This window comes from Choristoneura fumiferana, chromosome 12, assembly GCF_025370935.1.
Source record: "Choristoneura fumiferana chromosome 12, NRCan_CFum_1, whole genome shotgun sequence".
Taxonomy (NCBI): domain Eukaryota; kingdom Metazoa; phylum Arthropoda; class Insecta; order Lepidoptera; family Tortricidae; genus Choristoneura; species Choristoneura fumiferana.
In genome coordinates this window covers 19265572-19291064 of record NC_133483.1, presented here as the reverse complement: position 1 = coordinate 19291064, position 25493 = coordinate 19265572, and the positions used below count along the sequence as shown (strand labels likewise).

Sequence of the window (25493 nt, the reverse complement as noted above, 5' to 3'; positions counted from 1 at the left end):
GCGGGATAAAAACTATCCTACGTCCTTCCTCGAAACTCAAACTGTCTGTATACCGAATTTCATCTAAATCGGTTCAAGTATTTAGACCTGATGAAATAACAAACAAAAAAAGCCCTCTTATTCTGAGAGGAGGCGTGTGCCCAGCAGTGGGACGTATATAGGACGTATTTCAAGACAAAGTGTAATAATCATCAGCGTCTAAAATTAGTTTGAAAAACTTCTGTGACTTGATGGAACGCATCCACGAATCATTCAACGCAATACCCCTGGTGTTGCAGATGTTTATGGGCGGTGGTGATCTCTTACCATCAGGAGACCCACTTGCTCGTTTGCCATCCAGTCGAATAAAAAAAAACAACAATAAATAAAAAAGGTCATAAACAACGTTTATTTCCAACTTATTTACTTGCCAAATTTTTAATTAACGAACATAGTAAAAGGCACCTTTGAAATATATCTTTATGCGAAAAAGTATGACATTTAATCGCATATCATTGCGCATGATCACGTCTTATAAAACAATTTGGCCAAGCGTCAAAAGAAAGTATTACGTCTTTTTTTTTAATGACACTTGTCTTCATTGCTCATGTAAACAGCCACTGCTATTTCGGATAGAAGATGTCAATGACTCAGAGACGTTATAAAGAAGATTCTCGGTAAACATAATAATATCGCGCGGACCAGCAATTTTTACTTTACAGTTTCACGGTTTTCAGATACGAAAAATGAACAATTGTGAAATATTTGAAACAATCACATTTAACACTATACTTCGTTTTTTGAGCATTAGAAAAAGGGAAAACAATCTTGATGGGTCTTTTTATTGAAAAACGTTTTTTAAAAAACAGTAACTAGCTAAACTCGATTTAAGACGTGAGTTATCCGTTACAATATCATTTATTATTTATTTATCATTTCACACACACGCACACACACACACACACACACACACACACACACACACACACACACACACACACACACACACACACACACCACAACACACCATACAACACACCACACACACACACACACAACACACACACACACACACACACACACACACACACACACACACGCACGCATACATACATACACGCATACCACATTTTGTTAAATTTTGTTCCCTTTTATATTATTGTCTCCTCGTTGTCAACTTTTACTGTCAACCGCACTCGCAGCTGGCAAGTTACAGGCTCAGCCTAGTTTGGTCACTGACGGATAGTCCTACTGTTGTAAAATTCTGTTTTCTGTGAAATAAACTATTTGTATTTTTTTTTTTTTATCTATTACTTATGATGCCAAAATAATGTAAATGATCATATGTCCTTGCTAATTGTTACATATTTGCTGTGGCTTATTTTTCAAAAGTGTTTTTCAATAAAAAGACACGTCAAGAGTGCTTACCTTCTTTCTAATGCTAAAAAAAAACGAAGTATAACCTAAACTTATGAAACCCTGTAGCCTATAAAAGCCTAGTACTTTTTAGAATTATGAACAGGCCAAGTGCGAGGCGGATTCGCGCACGTCGGGTTCCGTACCGATCTATACAACATTAGACATTAGCAAAAAAATAGCAAAAAAAATCAAGTTTGTTGTAAGGGGACCCCCCATAAATATTGATTTTATTTGAACTTAATTATTTATTTTTAAAACGATAATACAACTAAAGATTCTGTGAATATTTCAAGCGTCTACTTGTTGACAGACAGATAGACAGCGGATTGGCACCCTTTGGGCACGGAACCCTAAAAAGGTAAATTTTTCATAATTTCTGTAAAATCCCTACTAATATTATAAATGTGAAAGTAACTATGTCTGCCTGTATGTTACCTTTTCATGCTTCAACCGCTGAATCGATTTAGACCAAATTCGGTATGGAGATATTTTGAGTTCCGAGAAAGGACATACTCGTATAGGCTACTTTATATCCCGGAAAACCGCATACCCGCGGCATAGGGATAAACCAGTTCTACCCAAACGAACTGCTAATATAGTAACAATCTCTACTTAGTAGTACTTATCTGTCAATGAGTTCGTTGGACGGGTTTTACCCCATAGATTCACAATTTGTATTATTATGTATTATTAAATAGGCATATTAATTTATTATCTTCATGAGACAAAATACATGGAAAAAAATGAAATTGCCTCTATTTCACGCATAAATACAATCTGCCTGTTGCGGAATTAAGGATATATAAAGGGATAGCTTGATAGAGAGCACTGACAAGGCCAATTTCCTGACACAACTGATTTATTCATCTGTTTTACAAAACTACTTTTTTAATTAAATAATAACATAAAGAAAGTTTGCAACACCGCCCGATTCTTTTGCAAAACGATGGTTTTTTTTTTTTTTATTCGGCTGGATGTCAAACGAGGAAGTGGGTCTCCTGATGGTAAGAGATCACCACCGCCCATAAACATCTGCAACACCAGGGGTATTGCAGATGCGTTGCCAACCTAGAGGTTTAAGATGGGATACCTCAAGTGCCAGTAATTTCACCGGATGTCTTACTCTCCACGCCGAAACACAACAGTGCAAGCACTGCTGCTTCGCGGCAGGATTAGCGAGCAAGATGGTGGTAGCAATCCGGGCGAACCTTGCACATGGTCCTACCACCTGGCTGGATGGGAACGTTACTCAAAATAACACACGTAAACAAGTGTATTTTACCAAGAAATATCACATATATTAGCATATGTCGGTTACGGTGTCGTAAAACTGAACAATAAAGGAAATACGGGCCAGGGTCCGACCGAGGCCGGTCGATAAAATCTCGATCGATTTGAGAATACTCACTTGTAATGACAATTGACAATGTCGAATTTCGTATACCACCGTCTCAGAGAACTTTTGACTGGAGATGGCAATAAGCGCTTATCTAAGACACCGGCGAGACACATTGACGACCGGATGGCCAATTGGTTAGAGAACCTGACTACGAAGCTTGAGGTCCCGGGTTCGATTCCCGGCCAGGGCAGATATTTGTATGAATAATACGAATGTTTGTTCTCGGGTCTTGGATGTTTAATATGTATTTAAGTATATATTTACTTATATAAGTATGTTTATCCGTCGCCTAGTATCCATATAGTAGTACAAGCTTTGCTTAGTTTGGGACTAGGTCAATTAGTGTCAAGTGTCCCTTGACATTTATTTATTTATTTATTGTAAGAAATATCAAATGACCACATATCTACGTATTTCTACTATTTTTTTTCGTACTATTTCTGCAGATGGTTGGATAAGTTTTTATAGTTAATTTCTGCATCACAATTTCACAAAGGAAAACTTTCATAGTAATTGTAACCAACGGGGTTCAGGTGTGCATTTTTTTGAACCCACTTGTGTTTTATCAATTTAAAAATTTCTTGCTAAATATTAATAACGGCAACTGTACGTGTGTAAGTCTATCTCTTACTTGGCTGATTGTATAGATAACCTAAACTATAATAATCACATCCCTTTAAAATAGCAGGTAAATTTAACTATTTATCTTACGCATCAACATAGTTTTGAAAACAACAGTGTCGTCCCACCAGTAAAATTCCGAAGATAAATAACATTGCGCTTACATGCAATTATGTCTCTAACAAGTCGTAATATTAAATCGCGAGCAGGACAAAATGCCTTTAACACGCACTGAAATGATTTATTCGCGCCAACCCACAGTCTCTTCAAAATGAAACACAACCAAACTCTTTAATGACGCCTCAGTGAATAAGGTATTCAATCAAAAGATAAATCAATGTTATCGTCCACATAAACATCAAACCGGCCTTGTCCGAAGCTACAGAGTTAGCGCTCAGCTTGCCCCGGCCAAACCCAATTCTAAAATTGGATACAATTCTTTGGCAACTAATATCATTTTAATTTCAGTTGTTCAAATCTTGTCCCGGCGTTATATCGCTGCATCCATCCTGCTCCCGTCAACCTTTAACTTCAAACGAACCCGCCCCATCCTGTCCTTTACGTAGCCCGAATAGTGAGTGAGTGAAAATGGGGTTGGTGCTCTCGGCCATAATATCGTATGCTGGCGTGCTCGAGACCATCGAGTGCTTGCGGCACCTCCTGGCGGGCGTGCTGCCCGACACGGACCCTGACTTCGCAGACCTCGTCGACTACTACACCAGTCTGCTCCAGAAAACTGCTAACCCCTCCAATAACCCGGACTGGACCACGCAATGCGGACAAGGCTACCTCTGTCTCGCACAGGACGAAAGCGGCAAACTCAATAAAGCAGCCGTCAAGTACTACGACGGCCAACCAAACTCTACAGCCATACTTTTTTCCACTAAAATCTCTAGCTTCGGCCAGGAATCCGTCGAGAGCAACGGCTCACACGCCAACGGAGACTACAGGAGTGAAAGGTATACACCGACGCGCACCAAAACAATCATTCCGACCACGTCCGAGTCGTTCAGTGTGGGAAACAGGAACAGATCACCTACGTCTTGTGAAAACGTTTCAGATCCAAGTCGTTTTTCGGAAAATTCTTCCGAGCGTGACGAACGTGACGCCAGTGAGATATCCGAGGCCAAAGAGAAACTGACTTGGCATTACCGCCCTAAGAGCCCCACCCCGCAAAATCTGCCCGAAATACATTTCCAGTCATTCGAAGACAATAAAGGCGACGAGAATTACTCCGAAGACTTCTTAAGGTTAATATTCATTGTTTGGACCGAGCACGTATCATGCGTAGTGTTTGCACCCCGTTCAGCCGTCACCTAGCCCACCCCGCACGAGTAGACACAGCTACTTCCATTCACGGGTCCGACTGTACAGTAAACCAACTCATATATTGTAAATTTGTTTAAGATCACTTGACGGAATAAAGTTCCGACCGTTGCAACGAAGCGACCCGAGTGGCAGGCGCAGGAGTTTCAAAAAGCGTCACTCGTCATCGTCGACCTCGTCGCGCGAGTCCCGCGCCTCGCGCGAGGAGGAACTAAAGCTGTTCACGTCGCTCGAGGAAGCAGAGTTCGAGCGCGCGACCCAGGAGCGCGCGAAGGGTTTCGGCAGCGCGCCTAATCTTGCCGCACGTTCTTATTCCAGAAGTCGATCACGGGAGCACTCTAAGGAGCGAAGAGCCGACTGGAGCGTCGACGCCTCCGTAGACAGTTTGCCGGAGGAGGAGCCGGCGCCGGCCAAGCCGAAGCTCGGGGACCTGCCCAAACTAGGCTCATTCGAGAACGAGGAAAAAGTGAATGAGGTAAACGAGGAAGATGAGGATGAGTTAGACGATTTCTGGGGTAACTCCGGGGATTAGAGGACTAACGCCGCACGCTGTAACGAGCTTCGATGAGCATGACTGAATTTGGAAATATTAAACTTTATGATTCCCCTTTGTGTGTTTTTCTTTACCATTGTCAATGTGTCGGTCTAAAATTGATTTACAGCTCAATACTACCCAGAATCTCTTTTGGATCGACGTTATTGGCATTAGAACCCTTTAGAACAGGATCTAATTTGTAAGCTTTAACGTTTGGCTTCTTAGACATCACAGACACCACGTTCCAGAAGTACACAGAGTGGTTGGGTTTTAGATGAACTATGTCCTCGATATCATAACAGTTGGCGGGCGCCGAAAATAGCCGGCGCAAGGCGGACCTCGACCCAGTTGCGCGCGCGGAGACGCCTGCCGTTGTAATGTCACTTGTATGAGTTGCAAAAACCTGTAGCCAAAGATGATACTTGAGGAAAAATCGTCTAAATGCTTATGACATTTAGGTCAGCGACGAGCGTTTCAACCGCTACCAGTTTCCTGTCACTTTTACTGAAGAAATGAGTCAGGTAGAATATGGTGTGCATGCGGTACAATTACAGTTTATTAAAATTTCTTGCTTACGGTCTCTCATTTTTAGGGTTCCGGAGCCAAAATGGCAAAAACGGAACCCTTATAGTTTCGCCATGTCTGTCTGTCTGTCCGTCCGCGGCTTTGGTCAGGGACAATCAATGCTAGAAAGCTGTAATTTTGCACGTATATATAAGTTAACTATGCCGACAAAATGGTACAACGAAAAATTCAAAAAAAAATTTTTAGGGTACCTCCCATAGACGTAAAGTGGGGGTGATTTTTTTTTCTCATCCAACCCTATAGTGTGGGGTATCGTTGGATAGGTCTTTTAAAACCATTAGGGGGTTACTAAAACGACTTTTCGATTCAGTTATTTGTTTGCGAAATATTCAACTTTAAAGTGCAAATTTTCATTAAAATCGAGCGTCCCCCCCCCTCTAAAATGTAAACCGGTAGGTGGAAAAATTTGAAAAAAATCAGGATGGTAGTAAGTATATCAAACTTTCAAGGAAAACTATAACGGCTAAGTTTGCTTGAGAACTATTAGTAGTTTATGAGTAAATAGCAGCCTAAGGTATAAAATATACCTAAACTTGGAAGATTCCTTATAAAATACGAAATCCTTAGAAAAATATTACTTTATTTTTTCGTAATGGCTACGGAACCCTATTTTGGGCGTGTCCGACACGCTCTTGGCCGGTTTTTTTCAATATATGCGACGGGAAACTGATAGCGTTTGAAACGCTCGTAGAACACCCACTTAATGGTTTTGGTGAAATGTGGAATTAAGTGAGAACTTGTAAATATTGACAAAGTAAATAAATTCTTGTCTTTAAATTTAGTTTGTGACACGGAAACAACCAAATCAGCACATACTCTTATTTTGCAACTTTGACTGGAATTAATAGTAACAATTGAATAGACGTAGTTAGATTCTTTAGTTATAAGATAGTTGGAAGCCGTAGCAGCTTTGTAGTAAGACCTGTCATGCAGAGGGTCCTGGGCTGTCGCACTTTTTTAATTTTTCGGAATTCATGTAAGCAATTACATTTAAAATTTACCACGAGATTTATGGTGAAGGAAAACACCTGCGAAGAGATTAAATGGTGTGTGAAGTTCTCGATCCGCACTGGGCCCGCGTGGGAACTACGGCCCAAGCTATCTCTTTCTGAGAGGACGTCTGTGCCCTTCAGTGGACGTATATTATAGGTCGAGATGATCCGAACTCCAAAAATCCATCAATCAATTTAAAAAAAACTTCATCATTTCGACCTACCCTTTTAAATTAAATTTGTTATAGTTTTAGCTTAGATTATAATCTTAATTTAATTTAAAGCTCAGTTTATTCGTCGAAAATGCCGCTGTCAAACTTGCACCAGATTTTTCGACTAATTCTAGATAAATTTTTTTTGCTAGCTGGTCTAAGTGAAACTACGACGATGTAAGTCCGGGTTCGAACCCATGTCCATGTACTTGAGAGGCGGGTTCTATTAAAGTGGAAAATTTATGTAAATAATTTAAGATGTGGCAATAAACATTTATTTTTTATAAAGTTGACTTAAAAGAACAGCTGTACTTAGGACAGGCCGTCAAATACAGACTTAAATAAGTTGAATAGTTAAATTAACTTACAAAAAAAGTACCTATACAAAAGAAGAAAGAAACCTTAGTACTCAGATCCCCGTAATTCGGGGGATTATCGTTTCAAATTGCCGGTTTGAACAAGTTCTAACGAAGCTTTTCATGGCTTTCAAACTGCAATCAAGCATCGTTAGGAAAAATAAAGGGAAAACTGTAGAGATTCTGTTATTTTCATGAAATATAATCTACTTAATTTTATCTAGATTCAAATTTGATTTATGTAATACCAGCTTTTACCCGCGACTCTGTCTGCGTAGAATGCGTTTATCGCTATTTCACGGAAACAGTGCCCTTAGTGTAAGATTCGGTTACAAAATACGTCTCGATCGCGTTCGCGTTAACATCTCAATTTGTATGGAAACACGAACAGCGCCTCTAGCGGAACTTTTGCGATGTTCGTGTTTCCATACAAATTGAGATTTTAACGCGAACGCGATTGAGACGTATTTTGTAACCGAAAACTTGCTTTAAGGGTACTGCAGTTTTCCGGGATAAAAACTATCCTATATCCTTCCCGGGGACTCGGAAACTATCAGTAAAATAGGTTCATCAGTGTGTAGAAGTTCAAACTTTTGCATTTATAATACTTATTAATGGGATTGCCATGAGAAACGGATTTGATTGTGTTGTTCGTAATGGATTTATTACTTAATCAATTTAAAACAATCTTTTACCTATTGTAAGCTACCAACCATGATTTTTTTATAAAATAAATAAAAAACTGCCACGAAGTAACACGGGCAGAAGCCTAATTGTATTTAGTATTAAATATAAAGCCACTGGTTTTCGGTGGTAGAAACAAAAATCAGAGTAATAAGTAGGTACATCAAAAATCATAGACAGTAAAAAAATACTTTAAAACTAAAAGGCTACAAAAACTTGTGCAATCTTGCACAGGCTACTTTTTATTGCGGGACTATAACCAAAATCCCCTTGGACACGAAGTAACTATGATGAAGGTATGTTTATATTTTCTTTGGCAAATGAAGAAACATAACTCCCCTTACCGCAGAACTTGGTGTTAGGTAGCTATTGTTGAATTAGACAATACGACAAAACCGCAAACCGGTATTACTTTCAGAAGGACAATCTGTAGTCATCCATACTTATATTATAAATGCGAAAGTGTGTTTGTCCGTCTTTCACGCCGTAACGGAGCGACGGATCGACTTGATTTTTGGCATAGAGATAGTTTATGTGCCCGAGAGTGACATAGGCTACTGCCACGACCCCGACACGGGAATCGAACCCGGGACCTCAAGCTTCGTAGGCAGGTTCTCTAACCAATAGGCCGTCTAGTCGTCTAAAATCATATTATAATATAAATTTTCTCAAAAATGTCCGTAAAAGTTGACATTATTCTTTACATATCAGAAGGTGAAGTGCATAGTTTATGGTCAGCGAAAAATTAAAAAGTTAAAAAGATTGCAGGCGCGCTAGCTCGACAATAATAAATTAGCGTGCCTGCAATCAGTCACAATTTTTTTTTTAAAGTTAAAAAGGCCATGGACATGTTGGCACAAGTCGTATACAGCCAAGTCTATGGCCGGTATCAGATATTTTGTTGGAACTCCGGACTGTTTTTAGTGGGTCTGAAACAGCTTGTAGTGTTTTCGGTGGAAAAATACACCTGCAGTTTATTTTAAATGAAAAAAAGGCGGGAAGGCATAACAAAAATATTGGAATAAAATTAAATGTCATAATATATTTTGAGAAAAAGTTTATTATATTTCAGAATTATTCACCATTTTTGAGAAAAGTTTTATATTAGTCTCAGCTAGAATAGCAATTGATGGCTTCGTATTATGATTCCATATCGAAAATACAAACTGACCAACCTGAAGCAACCTGAATATGTATGCATAGGAAAAATTCGTGTCTAAATTCCTGTCCAGCGGTGGTGTAGGTTATAGCACGCAGCACGGATTGCTGAGGACCTGGGTTCGATTCCCAGCGCTGGTCTCTTTTTCTGGTTTTTCTGTGCATCCATGTCTCAGTTTGTATTTTCGATATGGTTTCACGGGATACCCGTAAAAGTAACAAATTTGGAGTTGAAATAAAAAATACAAAAAGACTCCAAATAACCAATCATAATTTGATTGCTTAGTAGCGACATCTCTTGTCTGGGTGAGCGGTTGGTTCCGATAGAATGTGACGTCTCTCGATGAGAGCGAAAACATAGATGTCGCTAGTGCTGCTGCATAAGTAGCGTAGTAGAAATAAGCAACCTGAGATATGTATGCATAGGAAAATTCGTGTCTAAATTCCTGTCCAGCGGTGGTGTAGGGGTTATAGCACGCAGCACGGATTGCTGAGGACCTGGGTTCGATTCCCAGCGCTGGTCTCTTTTTCTGGTTTTTCTGTGCATCCATGTCTCAGTTTGTATTTTCGATATGGCTTCGTATTAGATAAACGGACTCGCAAGCTCGTCCGTTTAATACTCATACTCAGCCAGCAATTGCCTAGGTACTTCCAGGCCACGACAATAATCTACTAATAAATATCATAATATTATATGGGCTGCACCTATTATAGTACTATGTATGTTATCTGTGCTACAACACAAGGAATAAATATACTTAAGAGCGCGCAAACATTTTGTCCCAACTCGTCACTGGCGCGATCTCCTTCCCGCGGCCCGTGTTTCGCCCGCACACTACAACGCTTTGCTGTGTGCGTACGATGCGAGCGTTGCCGAAACATTAAACACATCTTGATCGTTGTACATTTTCCGTCGTAGTAAAATTAAGAAAAATTTTTGTTGCGATTTAAATATTTTTATTCTTTAACATAATAATTTATTTTATTACTTACAAGCTTTTTACTTATCTTGCCCTGTTAGTATGTTAGTTATTAGTAGGTATGGATAAAATTTTGGAAGCTAAACTTGACTAAATATGCGTTTTCAGATTAAGTTAAAATTTTACATACGTGTGTAAATCAAATGACAATGCAGTATATTATTATGATTTATGAAGCCTGATCTAATGATGGATCTGGAAGGTGGCCGTAGGAACTCTGTAATAAATCTATATAACCACATCGACTTTGGACTCGTTTGATTCGTCTTGACAAGTACTTTGGCCCTAGATGGCAACAACGTATAAAAATTACAGTCAGTAAAAAAAGCTGGCAATAAAAATTAAATTTTTCAGTGCGCGCAAAATATTTAGTTTCAATGTTTCTCACGCATTTGATGGTATACTATGTGAGGGCACGTAATACTTAGTAAATAAATGAATATTTCATCATCATTGCTCATAATTATTTTCATCTAATACCTTTAAACGAGCAATTCCGAAATCCCGAATATATATATATATATATATTTCGGCGATAATGTGTGTATATAAAATATTGTATGAAATTTTACATAATTAGGCCTTAAAACACTCGTGTGATGCTATAAGATATTCACTTCGCTGGTATCGTTAACCCACACTATGGTTTTAAGACCCCTCTTTATGTAACAATAGCATAAAATACTATTAGTAGATTGTAGGTACACTACGGGGATAAAGCACTTTATTATGTCACGGGTACGGTATTGAATCCTGAGCGTAACGAAGGACTCCAGATTTAACTCCCGAGTGCAGCGAGGTGTCGTGCGTTAACTCCGAGCGAAGCGAGGGTTTTAAGATGGAGTCCTTAGATCAGATGGAGTCGACTTCTCTGGGAGTAGATTATTAACAATGCGTAAGGCGTCTAATTTAATGGACTACGGAGTCCAATGACATTTTAGTAACAGGAATTTCATTAGCTATCGTACATGTTCGGAGACAGTCTATCAAAACTGAGTAGTATCCTGGAATGTTTAATAAACAATAATCTTCATTTTATATGATTTCACTTGGTACGTACCTAATAAAATACTGTGCAAACTAGACAAAAATTGTGGCAAAATCTAATTTTTTAAAAGTTGAAAATGCATCATACATTTTACATATTGGGACTTATAGAAATCTCATGATTAGGTATATTCGACATTTCAGTCTGTTCTATTTTCCGTCTGAAAATAAATGCAATCTTAAAATCAAGAAAGTAATGTTATCATAAATCCGAATTGAATTAAATTTAACACCAAAACGTATTTATTATTGATCCTGAATGTACAGTAATGCGAATTAGTATTGATAAATAACCTTTTAATGGTAGTATAGTACCTGATAAAAAATGCTATCTTAAAACCAAAAACAGTAATTTTACAGTAACCTTAATTCCGATTTGGAGTGAATTTAACAAAAAAATATATTTATGGAACTAGATTTCTATCTTGGATTTACAGTAATGGTAATAAATAATGATGAATAACCTTTTCTAAGCAGCTCATACTGTGTTAACAGTACTGTGTTTTTTCATCCCAAATGACTTTAGTTTATTGCCCATATCTAAGAATATAAGATTTTTACTGTACAACAAGATTTTATTTACTTTTATATCATACTCACTATCATACTAACAAACATACTAACAGGGCAAGTTAAATAAAAGCTTTAATAACTTTAACTTACATTTTATTTTTTTAATACAATATTTTTTTGCTGATTGTACCTTTGTCCCTGGTTACCATCTAGGACTCGTCAAGACAAATCTAATGAGTCCAAACTCGATGGGGTTATGTCGTTTTATTACAGAGTTCTTGTGGTTACCTTCCAGCTCCATCATCAGATCAGCTTCATGTCATAATAATAATATTACATTGTCATTTTATTCACACATGCACGCAAAGTTTCATCTCAATCAAAAATCGGGAAGTGGGTCAAATTTAGTTAATACTTACACACTACATACTAACATACATACTAATATGGCAAGTTAAATAAATGCTTGTGAAATGTAAAATGCATCTACCCGTATTAGTTTGAGTGAAAATTGCGAAAATTTAAAACATTTAATTTTAACATGTAAAATTACTTATCAAGTATCAAGCAATTGCGGACACGCTATAACTATCGGGTGTTTGCAGTAAAGGTTGTTAACCTTGCGGAGAGCGCAGAGCGATACGTCCGTTCCTTGGGAGTGCCCGGCGCTTTCTGAGTCGTAACTATTAACGCGCGCGGTTATATAATCGATTTAGGACCCAAGTTTAGAAAATTGTCAAAATTAAATGAGCTACTATTAAGCGCTGAAAAAAATATTACAGATTAAACATTTCCTGTAGATTTATAATAAAATTGTTTTATTGGCAAATACATCACAACAAATGAGATAAAAAATGATGAAGTAGACCGATTTAGACCTTTTGAAGAATGGTATTTGAATAATAATAACTAATATTTTGATACATATGATGACCCTATGTCTTAAAAGACTATATTTCCTATTATAAAATACTAAAGTTACACTGTTTGTGGTGGGTTATAATGGAAATATTTCACATGAAAAACAGCTCTGACGCGTATTTTTGTAAAACCTCACTAACAAAATGATTTGGCAAAAAAAAATCGCTCACGGAAATAAATGGAAATCACCGCTATACATCAGAGTAAGAGTTTATCTATATGATACATTAGTTTTTCCTTAAAAAACGTAAGCATTTAGACATTAATAAGGCATTTGAAAAACCTCAAAATCGCTGAATGGGCAATTTTTCGTTTGCACGCTCTAAATACTTTAGTACTTAAGAACTTTTAATCTGCACTTATTTTCAATATTTCTCAAAAAATCACTAAGTATCAATCCAATTTTCAACCGAGTTAATTTTTCTTTTCGCTACGAGACAAAAATAACTGGCCGAACCGAATTGAACCGATATTGGACAGTTAGAAAAATAATTAAAAAGAAAACAAGCGACATTCCAAAACAAATGATCTATGACCTAAATACCTCGCAATGGCTTCACCGGCTGAAAGTGAAGTGAACTAAAAGAATTTCCTTGCTCACCCTCGACCTTATGATTGTTTTGCTTATGCAAGATATGCGTGTTCATGCAGTTCCTCCACCTCCACACTGTAAGAACACGCACAAATCACACAAACCCATCTATCACCACCACACCACACTACACTACTGCATGAACACGCATATTTTGCATGCAAAACTATCATAAGGTCGCGGGTGAGCAAGGAAATTCTTTTAGTTCATTGATATGGACCTCCGCAAAGTAACGCCTGATTCAATAAATTATTTGAAAGTGAAGTCTCAATTGCCACGACACTAAAGTTTAGTTGAAACTATAAATCAGTATATATACTATACGCCCCTTTCTATTCTATTTTCACTGCTGGAACGTTCACGGGTATATTTAGTACGGCTAATGTTGCCAAGCCAAACTCAATAGGTGAGGTAAACATAGCCGTGTGAATAATTGGAGAGTTGGTTTTGCACGCGACTTTACGCGTGTTTGCTGGATTAACTCATAACTGGAAGACCGTAGCGATAATTTGTCGTTTGAAAAAAATGAAACCGTTGCCTAGTGGTAGCTATGTCGTGGATTCGAGTCCGGATCATACCTACTCTGTTTTCGTTGCTATTTTAAGTATGTGATTTTTTAATAGAAAACTGCAGTGGCGTAGCGTGGGCATCAGTCGCCCGGGGCGGAAAAAAAATTGCCGCCTTCTTGTTTTGGTTTTAAAAAACTAAGATTTCATTATTGTAGAAAGGGGATTCCCCGATTTCGTCACAAGTAATAGAAAATTTCGGGCTCATTCTAATCGGTTCGAATCGCAGGTGCGACGAATTTGTGAAAATATATTATGCCGCCCGGGCGGAAGCCCCCTCCCCTGGGGGGGGGGGCCTGGAAAACTGTTACCTTTTTCCGTAGAATACTACAGGAGTATTTAAAGCTTCCAACCCGCAGGGAACACACACAAACTTTCATTATTTGTTGTTTTTAACCCCCTGCCAAAAGAGGGGATAAGTTCGACGCTAATGTCTATCTGTCTGTCTGTGGCATTATAGCTTTCAAACGGAGGGACCGATTTGCGGTGGTAAAAATCGATTCAGCCGTATTTTAGATATTGAACTTTGTAATGGCAATGTTTTTCAACATTTCTAAATTAATAAATTAAAATTGATTGGTTTTCTAAATTGTTTATATTTAGGACTGCTCTGGTCAAATGCAATATTTAATTTCAAAATTATCATTTCATGTCCGTTGCTGTGCTCCAGGAAATCAGTTACTCGGAAATCATCTACCACAATATAGGTTTTAAATCCAGTTTATTAAAAGTAGCGAAGATCGTCAACAAATAAAAATAATGATTTTGTACACTTGCTCACGATTATTTTTAAAGATTACGCCGGGTTTAGAGAAGTTATAAATGTCAGCCACTTTATAGATAACAATAAGTATAGTCTTTGCACACGCTACTAAGAGTATAACTACAAGCTGTTATTGGGCCAGCGGCCATGACAGTATGTTTACTACGAAACTTTATAATTACTTTGAACGAGTTTAAATGAACAACTTCTTAACGTCTCACGTATCAAAACTTCGGTAAACGGGTAGATCAGCACAAACTATCAACTTATTGATCGTATTCAGCGTTTTATTGGCGTTTTCTAAGGGTTCCGTACCTCAAAAGGCAAAATGGAACTCTTATAGAATCGCTCGTGTATCCTGTCTATTCGTCCGCCGCAGCCAATTTGCTCCGAAACTACTTAACCGATTGAGATGTGGACACTTTGAAATTTGGTACAATTTGGTCAGAATGTACAACTTAATAATGCACGCCTTGATAATTCGCGTACTGTATACAGTATAAAAAGCCCTCTCATTCTAAAAGGAGGTCTGTGTTTACCATTGGGACGAATATAGGCTGGGATGATGACAATGATGGATACGGTATACCTAAATGTGGCGGGCATGAATTATCATGCCGTGCATTTGTAGGTCGTACCTACATTATGGGCAATATGTATGTCGTAAGATAGGATTTAGAGAGTAGGGATCCAACCCTGACATGATCAATGTGGGCTTCGGGCAGAGAATGAAACTATTTTGCAGAGCTAACAAAAGTCCACTAATTGTGGTCAAGATAAAACCAAAACAATACGACACTCATTCACTGAAATCTTAGAAATTCAACTATCACAACGATTCACAGTAACTTAAGGAAAAGCCTAGTTAATAATAAAGAAACGCGTAACAGTTCCTGAGACTGTCGACTCGGGCCAGACTTCTTTTACAAACTGACTATTGATAATCGCTTTTCCCGCGTCCAGTACCCTTAGTGTAAGTTTTCGGTTACAAAATACGTCTTGATCGCGTTCGCGTTAAAATCTCAATTTGTATGGAAACACGAACATCGCAAACGTTCCGCTAGAGGCGCTGCTCGTGTTTGCATACAAATTGAGATTTTAACGCGAACGCGATCGAGACGTATTTTGTAACCGAAAACTTACACTAAGGGCACAGATCTCAGCCTCTGTCAAGCGCGCCACACATGGCAACACTGGCGTTTCGTAAGTGCTATATAATAATGGCATTCCTTAATAACCTCATAATTCTACATGTATATAGGTAAAGTCATTCACATTGACGCGTGCCGTGGTTCTTATTACATCATCCGCCAGCCTATATACGTCCCACTGCTGGGCACAGGCCTCCTCTCAGAACAAGAGGGCTTGGGCCATAGTTCCCACGCGACCCCAGTGCGGATTGGGAACTTCACACGCACCATTGAATTGCTTCGCAGGTTTGTGCAGGTTTCCTCACGGTGTTTTCATTCATCGCAAAGCTCGTGGTAAATTTCAAATGTAATTCCGCACATGAATTTCGAAAAACTCAGAGGTGCGCGAGCCGGGGTTTGAACCCACGACCCTCTGCTTGAGAGGCGACAGGTCAAACCACTAGGCCACCACAGGCCACACAGGGTTCTTATCACAATGTCATTAATGTCTAATTTTGACAAAATCACACGTCTTCGTGTATGGCACTAGGTGTACTGAGATTTAAGACCTACATTACACTCGCTACCCTGCATTTTGTCTGTGTATAAAATTATTGTACTGATTTGTGGTTATTTTAATAAATAATATTTGTATTGTATTGTACAAACTCGTCCGTCAATGTGTCATTTGCCTGCTGTATCAGATCTGGTGTTTCAGATCTTCTGAGAAAATCCCCAGAAATAAACGTCAATTCATACAATTCCACGATTTCCGACAAACGGAAACTAGTCAATGGAAAACTGACATTAGTGAAAATTCATTGAATTGATGTAAGTTTTATTGCCGTTTTTGAAACAAACTTTGAAATGACAATGTCGAAGGATTTTCAATTTTTCTAAGTTGGATAGGATTAAAACGCTTAGTTATAGAGTAGGGGAGACCGAGGAGAGTTGTGACAGAGGACAGTAGTGACAACGTCGATTTTTGGTAACTTATTTAACTGCTAGCAAGCTCGCAACAAGGCGCGTTTCCTAGCTCGAGACTTGAACTGAAAATGCTATTTGAGCTCGCTAGCAGTTAATAAGTTCTAAAAAATCGACGCTGTCACTTCTCTCCTCTGTCACAGCTCTCCTCGGTCTCCCCTATGCATAGGCCACGCCCTTCGAGTCTGAGAGGAGGCCTGTTCCCAGCAGTGAGACATATAGGCTGAAGAGGACGACGATCAGACCCTCTCTCTCATTACAAAGACGTGGGCTAATAACCCTTGGTTATTAATTCATTGACTTCAGTGACACACCTAGACAAAGTCACAGGCCTGTGCTAGTGTAAAAATAAAATGAATGAGACCTAGACCTTGCGCAGCGACAACGGCCGAACGAAGGCTGCGCCTGCGCCGATGTGTTAGTAAACACGCAAGTGGCCACCACACACGCATGCACCATGCAGACATTCTATACCATCTTCGATGGACAATCTTCGGGTCAAAGATACCTTATTCTCAAAAAATTAAATGAAATGAGGGCTATCGTTTGTTTTCTCACTAGATGGCGCACTGTTGCGTGAGGTTTTTAAGTATGGCTTTCAAAGTCTGTTATTACGGGCGTGAAAACAAAGTTTAGATTAAAATCATATTTAATATACCTTAAAACCGTACCATAAAAATATCGAGCATGCCACAGTGTTGCATAGTCCCCGTTTTGTTCGGAAAAAAGGGAGGACAAAGGTTTCCGAAAGACAAAACTGTCTCAAAACACAGACATTCATTGCCCCGGAACGCATATTTGCTATAATTAATAATGCAAAATATTCACAAATTTATTCTAATTATAAATAAACCCGCGTAGCTCACCCAAAAACTATGAGATTTGACATTTCGGAGACCTCACGCTACACTAGCGCCTCTAGTGGCGAATTCACACGCGATAGCCCTCATTCACTTACATATGTATGTACTTACATATGACGACCGGATAGCCAAGTGGTTAGAGAACCTGACTATGAAGCTTGAGGTCCCGAGTTCGATTCCCGGCCGGGCAGATATTTGTGTGAATAATACGAATGTTCGTTCTCGGGTCTTGGTTGTTTAAAAGTATGTTTGTCCGTTGCTTAGTACCCATAGTACAAGCTTTGCTTAGTTTGGGACTATAGGTAAATTGGTGTTAATTGTCCCATGACATTTATTATTTACTATTATTATTATATGTGAGAATATAGCTGTTGCCCGCGATTCCGTCCGTATAGAATTAGTTTATCACTATCCCGCGGTATATATATGCAATTCCCCGGGACAAAAACTATCCCTATATCCTTCCCCTGGACTAACTATTAATATACCAAGTTTAGCGGTTTAGACTAAAAAATGACATATAACAACCTTACCAACAAAAAGTTGGAAAACCCCCGACTTTGACACTTCAAAGTTCAATATCTCATAAACAGATTTTGATAAAACATGTCTAAAAACAACCGCTAGAAAACCTGATTTCGAATAAAAAAACGCATTCAAATCGGTCCGCCCGTATAAGAGTTACAGTGCCACAGACAGACACACACAGAAACACGCATAGCGGTCAAACTTATAACACCCCTCTTTTTGCGTCGGGGGTTAAAAAGAGACATTTGCGGCATACTTGCAGAAAAAAAATTTTTTTTACTGAGAAATAAGTCATGGTGCAAACCGTAATTTTATTTATCTTCAACGTTTCCTCCACGTTTTATATTTTAGCGTCGAACTCGAATATAATGAGGAAAAACTGCCAAAGACATTAAGCTATTCAAACGCGTGTATCCAAAAGTTTTTGAATGTGAAGAGGAACACATAGTTTTTATTGGAAAACTTTTGCTATGCCTTTATCGAACCCATTTGTTACGTTTTCGCAAACTTAACAGCCTTGAAAAGAAAATGTGATTTGTTTCAGTTCTTGAATACAATATTCTGAAGCAACACAAATAAGTTTACGTTCAACATTTTCAATACAATTTTTTTAGGGTTTCGTACATAAAGGGTCCAAACTTAACCCTACTACTGTTATTCATACGTCTGTCCGTCTTTCTGTCCGTCTGTCACACAGCTTTTACAGCCAAACAGTTCGAGCTAGTCTTAAAATATTCACAGTAAAAGCATCTAACTTGTTGACTTGTTTTTTTTTATCAAATAGCTGACAAATAAGCATGCTGGTCACCTGATGGTAAGCGATCACCGCCACCCATGGACACCTACAGAATTATTAGGACTGCGGGTGCGTCGCCGGCCTAAAGACTGCTCTACTACTACTTGTTGAACTAACAAAGTGAATGTTATTGTCTGAATAAATGAATAATAATAATGATGATGATGAGGAATGAAAGCTAAAATTGTCTAAAAAAATCAATACTTTTAACGAGGTCATATACATACAGGTAAGGGGGGGGGGGGTTGAAAAAATATTGATCTACCTGTATGAAGGGTCCACGGAAAGAACATGCCTAGTCACCTTTTTTTTAAATTGAAATTTTAATCGCAAAATGTAGAGCTCACAGTACTATGACTTACCACTGAATTAAATAATCTGAAAACAATAGAAAATCTATTTTTTTATCTTTTAAACAAATGGTACCCATCGTAATTGTTCGTGATGACTAACTTTCAAACCGCTATAACACATAAAGTTGCTTAGGTGACTAGACACGTTCTTTCCGTGGACCCTTAATATCTAGTGTGGTATCGTTTATTTATATGGCGGTGTTGATACGTGAAATATCCGTTCGGTTATATTGCAGTAATTCTACATTCTAATATTATTGTGGCATTGTGCCGAAGATTAGGTATCTTTGACAGCCCAGGCTTGGTTTAAGAGCTTGTCAATACAAACGCGCCTCACTGTGCGTCCATCTGTCGTTTGACGGTAAACAATATGTATTGTCGTAGCCAAGTGCTGACTGATGAGCTATCAACGCGACGGCGACGGCCATTTTAGAATAATACGTCAGGTGTAAAGGAACACAAACTCTGGGTACAGTCGAACAGACTTATTCACGTACAGTCGAGGTCAAAGATACTTTACTACCTTATCGCTGTCACTTCATGTTTGATATTTTATATAAAATTGTCAGAAGGCTTACAGCGACAATGTACTAAATTGTAAAGATATTTTTGACCTCTATTGTACCATCAGCCAAATATGTGGTCTACCGCCCTAAAGTTGATAATCGTTTGCACGTCATAAAACAATAAGCCAATATACGTGTCTACCAACTTGAAAGTTCGACTTTAGCGACATATTCATTTGATAGCAACTTGTTTAAAAATTGATAGACCACTTATTTGGCTGATGGTACCAGGGTAGAACATTTAATTAATAAATTTTGCTAAGATTTCCTTGATAAAAGTGTGAGATGTCAACATGACATTAGTAGCACAAAGATTCCACCCTGGTACATGATTCAGTTCGTTCAACAGTAGCCAAGGATACTAAGGAAGCTTTACAACGATGAAAATGTTTATAATAATTAACTGAAATTGAATTACTCGTGCCGTCCACGTTTTCTCACAAAATACTATGCCGACAAAATAGTACAATAAAAATTTCAAATAATTTTTTTTAGTGTACCTCCCATAGGCGTAAAGTGGGGGTGATTTTTTTTCTCATCCAACCTTGTAGTGTGGGGTATCGTTGGATAGGTCTTTTAAAATCATTAAAGGGTTGCTAAAACGATTTTTCGACTCAGTGATGTGTTTGCAAAATATTCAACTTTAAAGTGCAAATTTTCATTAAAATAGGGCGTCCCCCCCTCTAAAATCTAAACCGGTGGGTGGAAAAATTTGAAAAAATTCACAATGGTAGTAAGTATATCAAACTTACAAGGAAAACTATAACGGCTAAGTTCGCTTGAGAATTATTAGTAGTTTAAGAGTAAATAGCAGCCTAAGGTATAAAATATACCTAAACTTGGAAGATTCCGTATAAAATACGAAATCCTTAGAAAAATATTACTTAATTTTTTCGTAATGGCTACGGAACCCTATTTTGGGCATGTCCGACACGCTCGTGGCCGGTTTTAAAACTGTATACTATAAAGGATATATTTCAGGTCTATCCTGTAGAACCCTACAGGTTACGTTAGGTTAGGTTTGTTTTATAACAATTCTGAAGCACTAACAGTTAAAAAACACGATGAAACAGTTAATTAATGAATCATTTGCGAAAAATATTTTCGGCGAAGTATTAGAGAACTGGCAGTCAGACATACAGTCGCGACTCCCGACAGTTTGTACGGTTCGCAAGTTCCATTCATCCTATTACCACACCTACGTGTTCGTTAGGAATGTCTAAAGCAGCACCTGGTCTACCTCAGCTCAGAAGTTTGTTTATTTGTCTGTTTCGTCGCTATTCGCATTCTTGCATCCGTTATGTTGGTGTTACGTAAGAGCTTCTACGGGAACATCAAAGCTTCATATGATATTATGTATATGTTCATATCTTTACCTCACTTGGCTTCTAAAATGTTCGTGGGTTGATCTGATTCCTTTCTGCCCCCTTTTTTAACCCCTGGCGCAAAAGGAGAGGTGTGATAACTTTGACACCAATGTTTGTCTGTCTGATTGTAGCATTGTAGGTCTTAACGGATGGACCGAATACAATACGGTTTATTTTACCTGAAAGCGAGTTTTTTTGCGAAGGTTCTTAGATATGTTTCTAGTGTTCTAGGTTAGCCGAAAGATATCCCTATTTAGGGATAAGCTCGCCTTTGCTCTCCTCTCTGTGTCTCTGTATTTCTTGTTATTTTATTTTTATGTGCAATAAAGAGTTTACATAGATACATACATAGGTACACGTTTCCTAAAAATCGGTTCAGGCTTTTTTGAGATGTTGAACTTTGAAATATCGAGGGTTTTCTAAGTTGGTTAGGTTAGTTTATTTATCGAGACATATGTTAGTTTTTAAGTTTATTAGGTACTTCAAATCGAAGCAAATCTAAGTGAAACCTGATGGAAATGACACGAACCCTGTTATAATATTGTAAAAATAAATGAAAAAATTTCAAAAACTAACAATAGATGCAGTCACCAGCATTAATATCTGCCTCAGCGGAGCGTGCAAAAATATCTGACACGTCCTTCCGGCCCTAGAAATAGAGTCGTATCAGATATTTAGGCACGATCACCACGAGGCAGAGTGTACCTAACACTGTCAATACACAGAAGTTCTATAATTAATTAGAAACCATTAACAAATGTAGCACTGGAATATGGATCACTAAAATCGTACATCAATCATGATCGATTGTACAGAAATATCATTGAAACTCGGTCAGACGATAATGCTTTAGGTTTAAAACCGCACTAAACACATCTATTGTATAAGTATCTATAGAAAAAATTGTAAACGTATTTTGTTAGTTAAATATGTAAATTTTTCTACCATTAGGTTTTTGATTCGGTCGCATGAAAAATGTTAATAGTTAATTTTATTATTACTATTGTGTTTCACTTTAGCCTTTTGGAAATCAAAAATTGAAATCCAAAGTTACTTTTCAAATATGCCGCCAAGGGCTCTTTTACATGTCTGTTTTGTTCAGTCTATCAGCATTTTCGGAAATACCATCTTTGCCCAAAATAATGCACCACAAGAAAATTGGCAGTTTTTTTTTTAATTATCATGACATTTGAACAAAAGCGTATAGAACAAGATTATGAGCTGAAAAGTAACTAATAATATTTATTTTTATTAAACCACACGTTTGCTCAACGAAATCAATAGAACCTGCGAGGAATCATGAAAAAATACCGGAAAATCTGCAAGACGGAAGCTACTAAATAGTAATTACTAAAGTAATTTAAAATGACCTAAATATCGAAAATGATATCTGTTGAAGTTTAAAGCAGTTTCGAGTGCTCTGACGCGCGAATATCATAAACTGACACAGTTTCAAATTCGACAGCACTGAAATAAACCATGCAGGTCTAGATCACGCTGCATTGTCTAACTGATACACACAACGTGACAAACATACATCAGTCGGTTTGTCTGTATGACGAACATACTTTAATCAGAATATGCATTTACCGTATGCATGCATATTGCCAGTGGCTCTAGGCTCGGCGCTGGATTTAGGAGAGGTTAAAAATATATCTTAATTTAACGTTTCAGCAACTTTACCGCATCTTGTGTTTTCAACGGTATTTTCCGCCCTACCTGCATTGTCTAACTGATACCACAACGTGCAAACCATCAGCCCGGTTTCATATCAAATACTTTAATCTATATGCATTTCCGATGCATGCATAACCAGTGGCTCAGGCTCGGCGCTATTTAGGAAGGTTAAAAAAATATATATCTTAATTTAAAGCAACTTTACCGCATCTTGTGTTTTCAACGGTATTTTCCTTGTTCCTTAGTTGCCTCAAGTCAGACTGTAATTTCCCGCGGAATTTCATATCAAATGCTTCTATGGTAGTCGGAATATTTCTAGACATTGCTTTTTCTATCCCATAGGATATGTGATCCTATAGGAATGTCTGCCAAATTTCAAGCATTTAGCTGCAATGGTTTGGGCTGTGCGTTGTTTGTCAGTCAGTCACGTTTTTTTATAGGTATAAACCGTATAGAGAAACAAAGGCTCATTTAAAAGCAGCATTTATGAACCTATACGCATAGGTAGCAAATCTCCTCAAGTTGGTCTATGTCGGATGTCAGATCACTGTCGAAGCCAGAACTCTTGTTTCGGGTGAATTACGTCGGAAAGCACGCGAGCCTCGGGTCGCGTCGCTCGGAGCCGCCCGCGCACCTGCCCTCTCCGTCACTCTTCCAAATTTAAATCCCAAACTCCCCCCACCGACGACGTTAAACATTCTGGAATTATTCCCGCTATCCTATACCGGTGCTCGCCATTCGAATTCGGGTCGCGAACGCGTCGTACCGCTTTTTGTAATCAGGCAGACCGATTTCTGCCATGGCCGACGTAGACGTTCAAGTCCAGTACACCACGACCGAGAGGAAGACCAGGAAGGTCAAGAAATCCTCGAAGCGTAGGGAGTCGAAGGATGGCGAGGTCACCGTCACGGAAATCGAGCAGACCAACACCACCGCCACCAACGACGATGGGTATGTGCGCGGTGGCCAACCCCCTTGACCCCAGTGACACAGTGTGTGAACAAGTGTCCATTACCGTGCCCGACCTTTAGTGACATGAACTGCGATGTTTACATACGTAGGTTCGCATTTGGCCACCCGCACATACCCGACCTAATTTAAGGTATTTATAGGCATGTAAAGTTTAATGCTAACACTCAAACTTAAGAAACATGATACGTCAAACAATGTTAACCTAAATAGCGCACGGATAACGCGGCTAAATCGAATAAGATCACACGAATAGGTCAAAGTCACGGAACCAGACTAACGCAACCTCCAACTAAGTCTATAATCCCTCGACGAATCTGACCTAACATCTCGCCAACTACGTTTATCGTTTTGAAATTGAAATCGCCGCCAACTTCTCTATTGAATACATCATTTAAATACCTGGCTGAATACTGATATAAAAAAATGAAACGTACTTTTCTTCTTCCATCCTTTTGTCTTTTGTTTTTGTTACCTCCAACTCAAAGGGTTTTTCTTCTCTTGTCCGCAGCTAATTTTCAGCGGCGAGTACACCAAGGCGATGAACAAGGACTGGCACAGCGGTCACTTCTGCTGCTGGCAGTGCGACGAGTCGCTGACCGGCCAGCGGTATGTGCTCCGCGACGAGCATCCCTACTGCATCAAGTGCTACGAAAGCGTCTTCGCCAACGGCTGCGAAGAATGCAACAAGACCATCGGCATCGACTCTAAGGTAACACTAAAACTACTGGTCTTAGATCCATTTTCACAGGTACATCGTATCATCTTTTCGTATCGTCGTCATCATCAGGGAGCGTAACTTTGGTGCCGATGACAGACGTATGACGTCAAGCTAAATACAGAGTGTTTTTATCCGACTCTTTAGTTTAATGATATAATCAATGTCAGATAGAACGTAGTCAGATTTGGAATTGCCAGAAGTTTTACGCAAAGAAATATTTTTAAAGTCATTGCCATAAAAAAATAGATTTACATGAAGATAGGTTTATACCTTCAACAATATTTTGCTCCAGGTTCGGTTATGAGGATATGACCAGTACAACGCCAATTTGTAACTGGCGGGACGTTCGAGAGTTATATTGCCCTGAGTGTTCATGTGAAATTTATTTATGTAAATAAAAACGAAGATGCGATGTTGCAATCTTAAGCGTTCTGCATACATTTGTTGTGTTGTTGCATTTACTCGAGGGAAAATATTTTTGTTACAATTTGATTAACCAGTAAAATATCTTATACACATCTTATTTCAAATTTACATCACCACTAAATTATTAAGAATCATTGCAGTGTTGTAATTTTGTTTTAAAAACATTCTATGTGTGACTTCACGTCATAATGACGTCACTCGCACCAAAGTTACGCACCCTGGTCATCATTAATCGTTACAAATGGTGCATATTATTTATTTAGACAATGCTATAGTGATAAAGACGCCTACTTCATAGTCGTATGACACTGAAGAACTAGTATTATCTACAGTATTCACTCTTGCCTCTTCTTTCGTCCTCTTGCCTCCTCGTATGTACTGTGTAACCATGTGATCTAATTTTCTCAAGGTAATCAATTACTTAATCGTTTACTACTTTAATTACGTCTCTAAAAGCCAATTTTA

At 38.5% G+C, this 25493-nt stretch overlaps 1 protein-coding gene across 3 annotated transcripts in view; it reads left to right on the top strand.

Moving 5' to 3' along the window:
• Lmpt (four and a half LIM domains protein limpet) overlaps positions 1–25493 on the top strand; it is a 241741-nt gene that overhangs the window by 184001 nt on the left and 32247 nt on the right. The window contains exons 1-3 of one of the 3 annotated variants that reach the window (XM_074095659.1): positions 3919–4668; positions 4826–5219; positions 24393–24593. In XM_074095659.1, the coding sequence (XP_073951760.1) occupies positions 4007–4668; positions 4826–5219; positions 24393–24593 (1257 nt within the window). In that variant the 5' untranslated portion in view covers positions 3919–4006. Of the gene's footprint in view, positions 1–3918; positions 4669–4825; positions 5220–23626; positions 23864–24392; positions 24594–25493 lie in introns of those variants that run through there. The other 2 variants (XM_074095661.1, XM_074095660.1) reach the window with 2 other exon arrangements.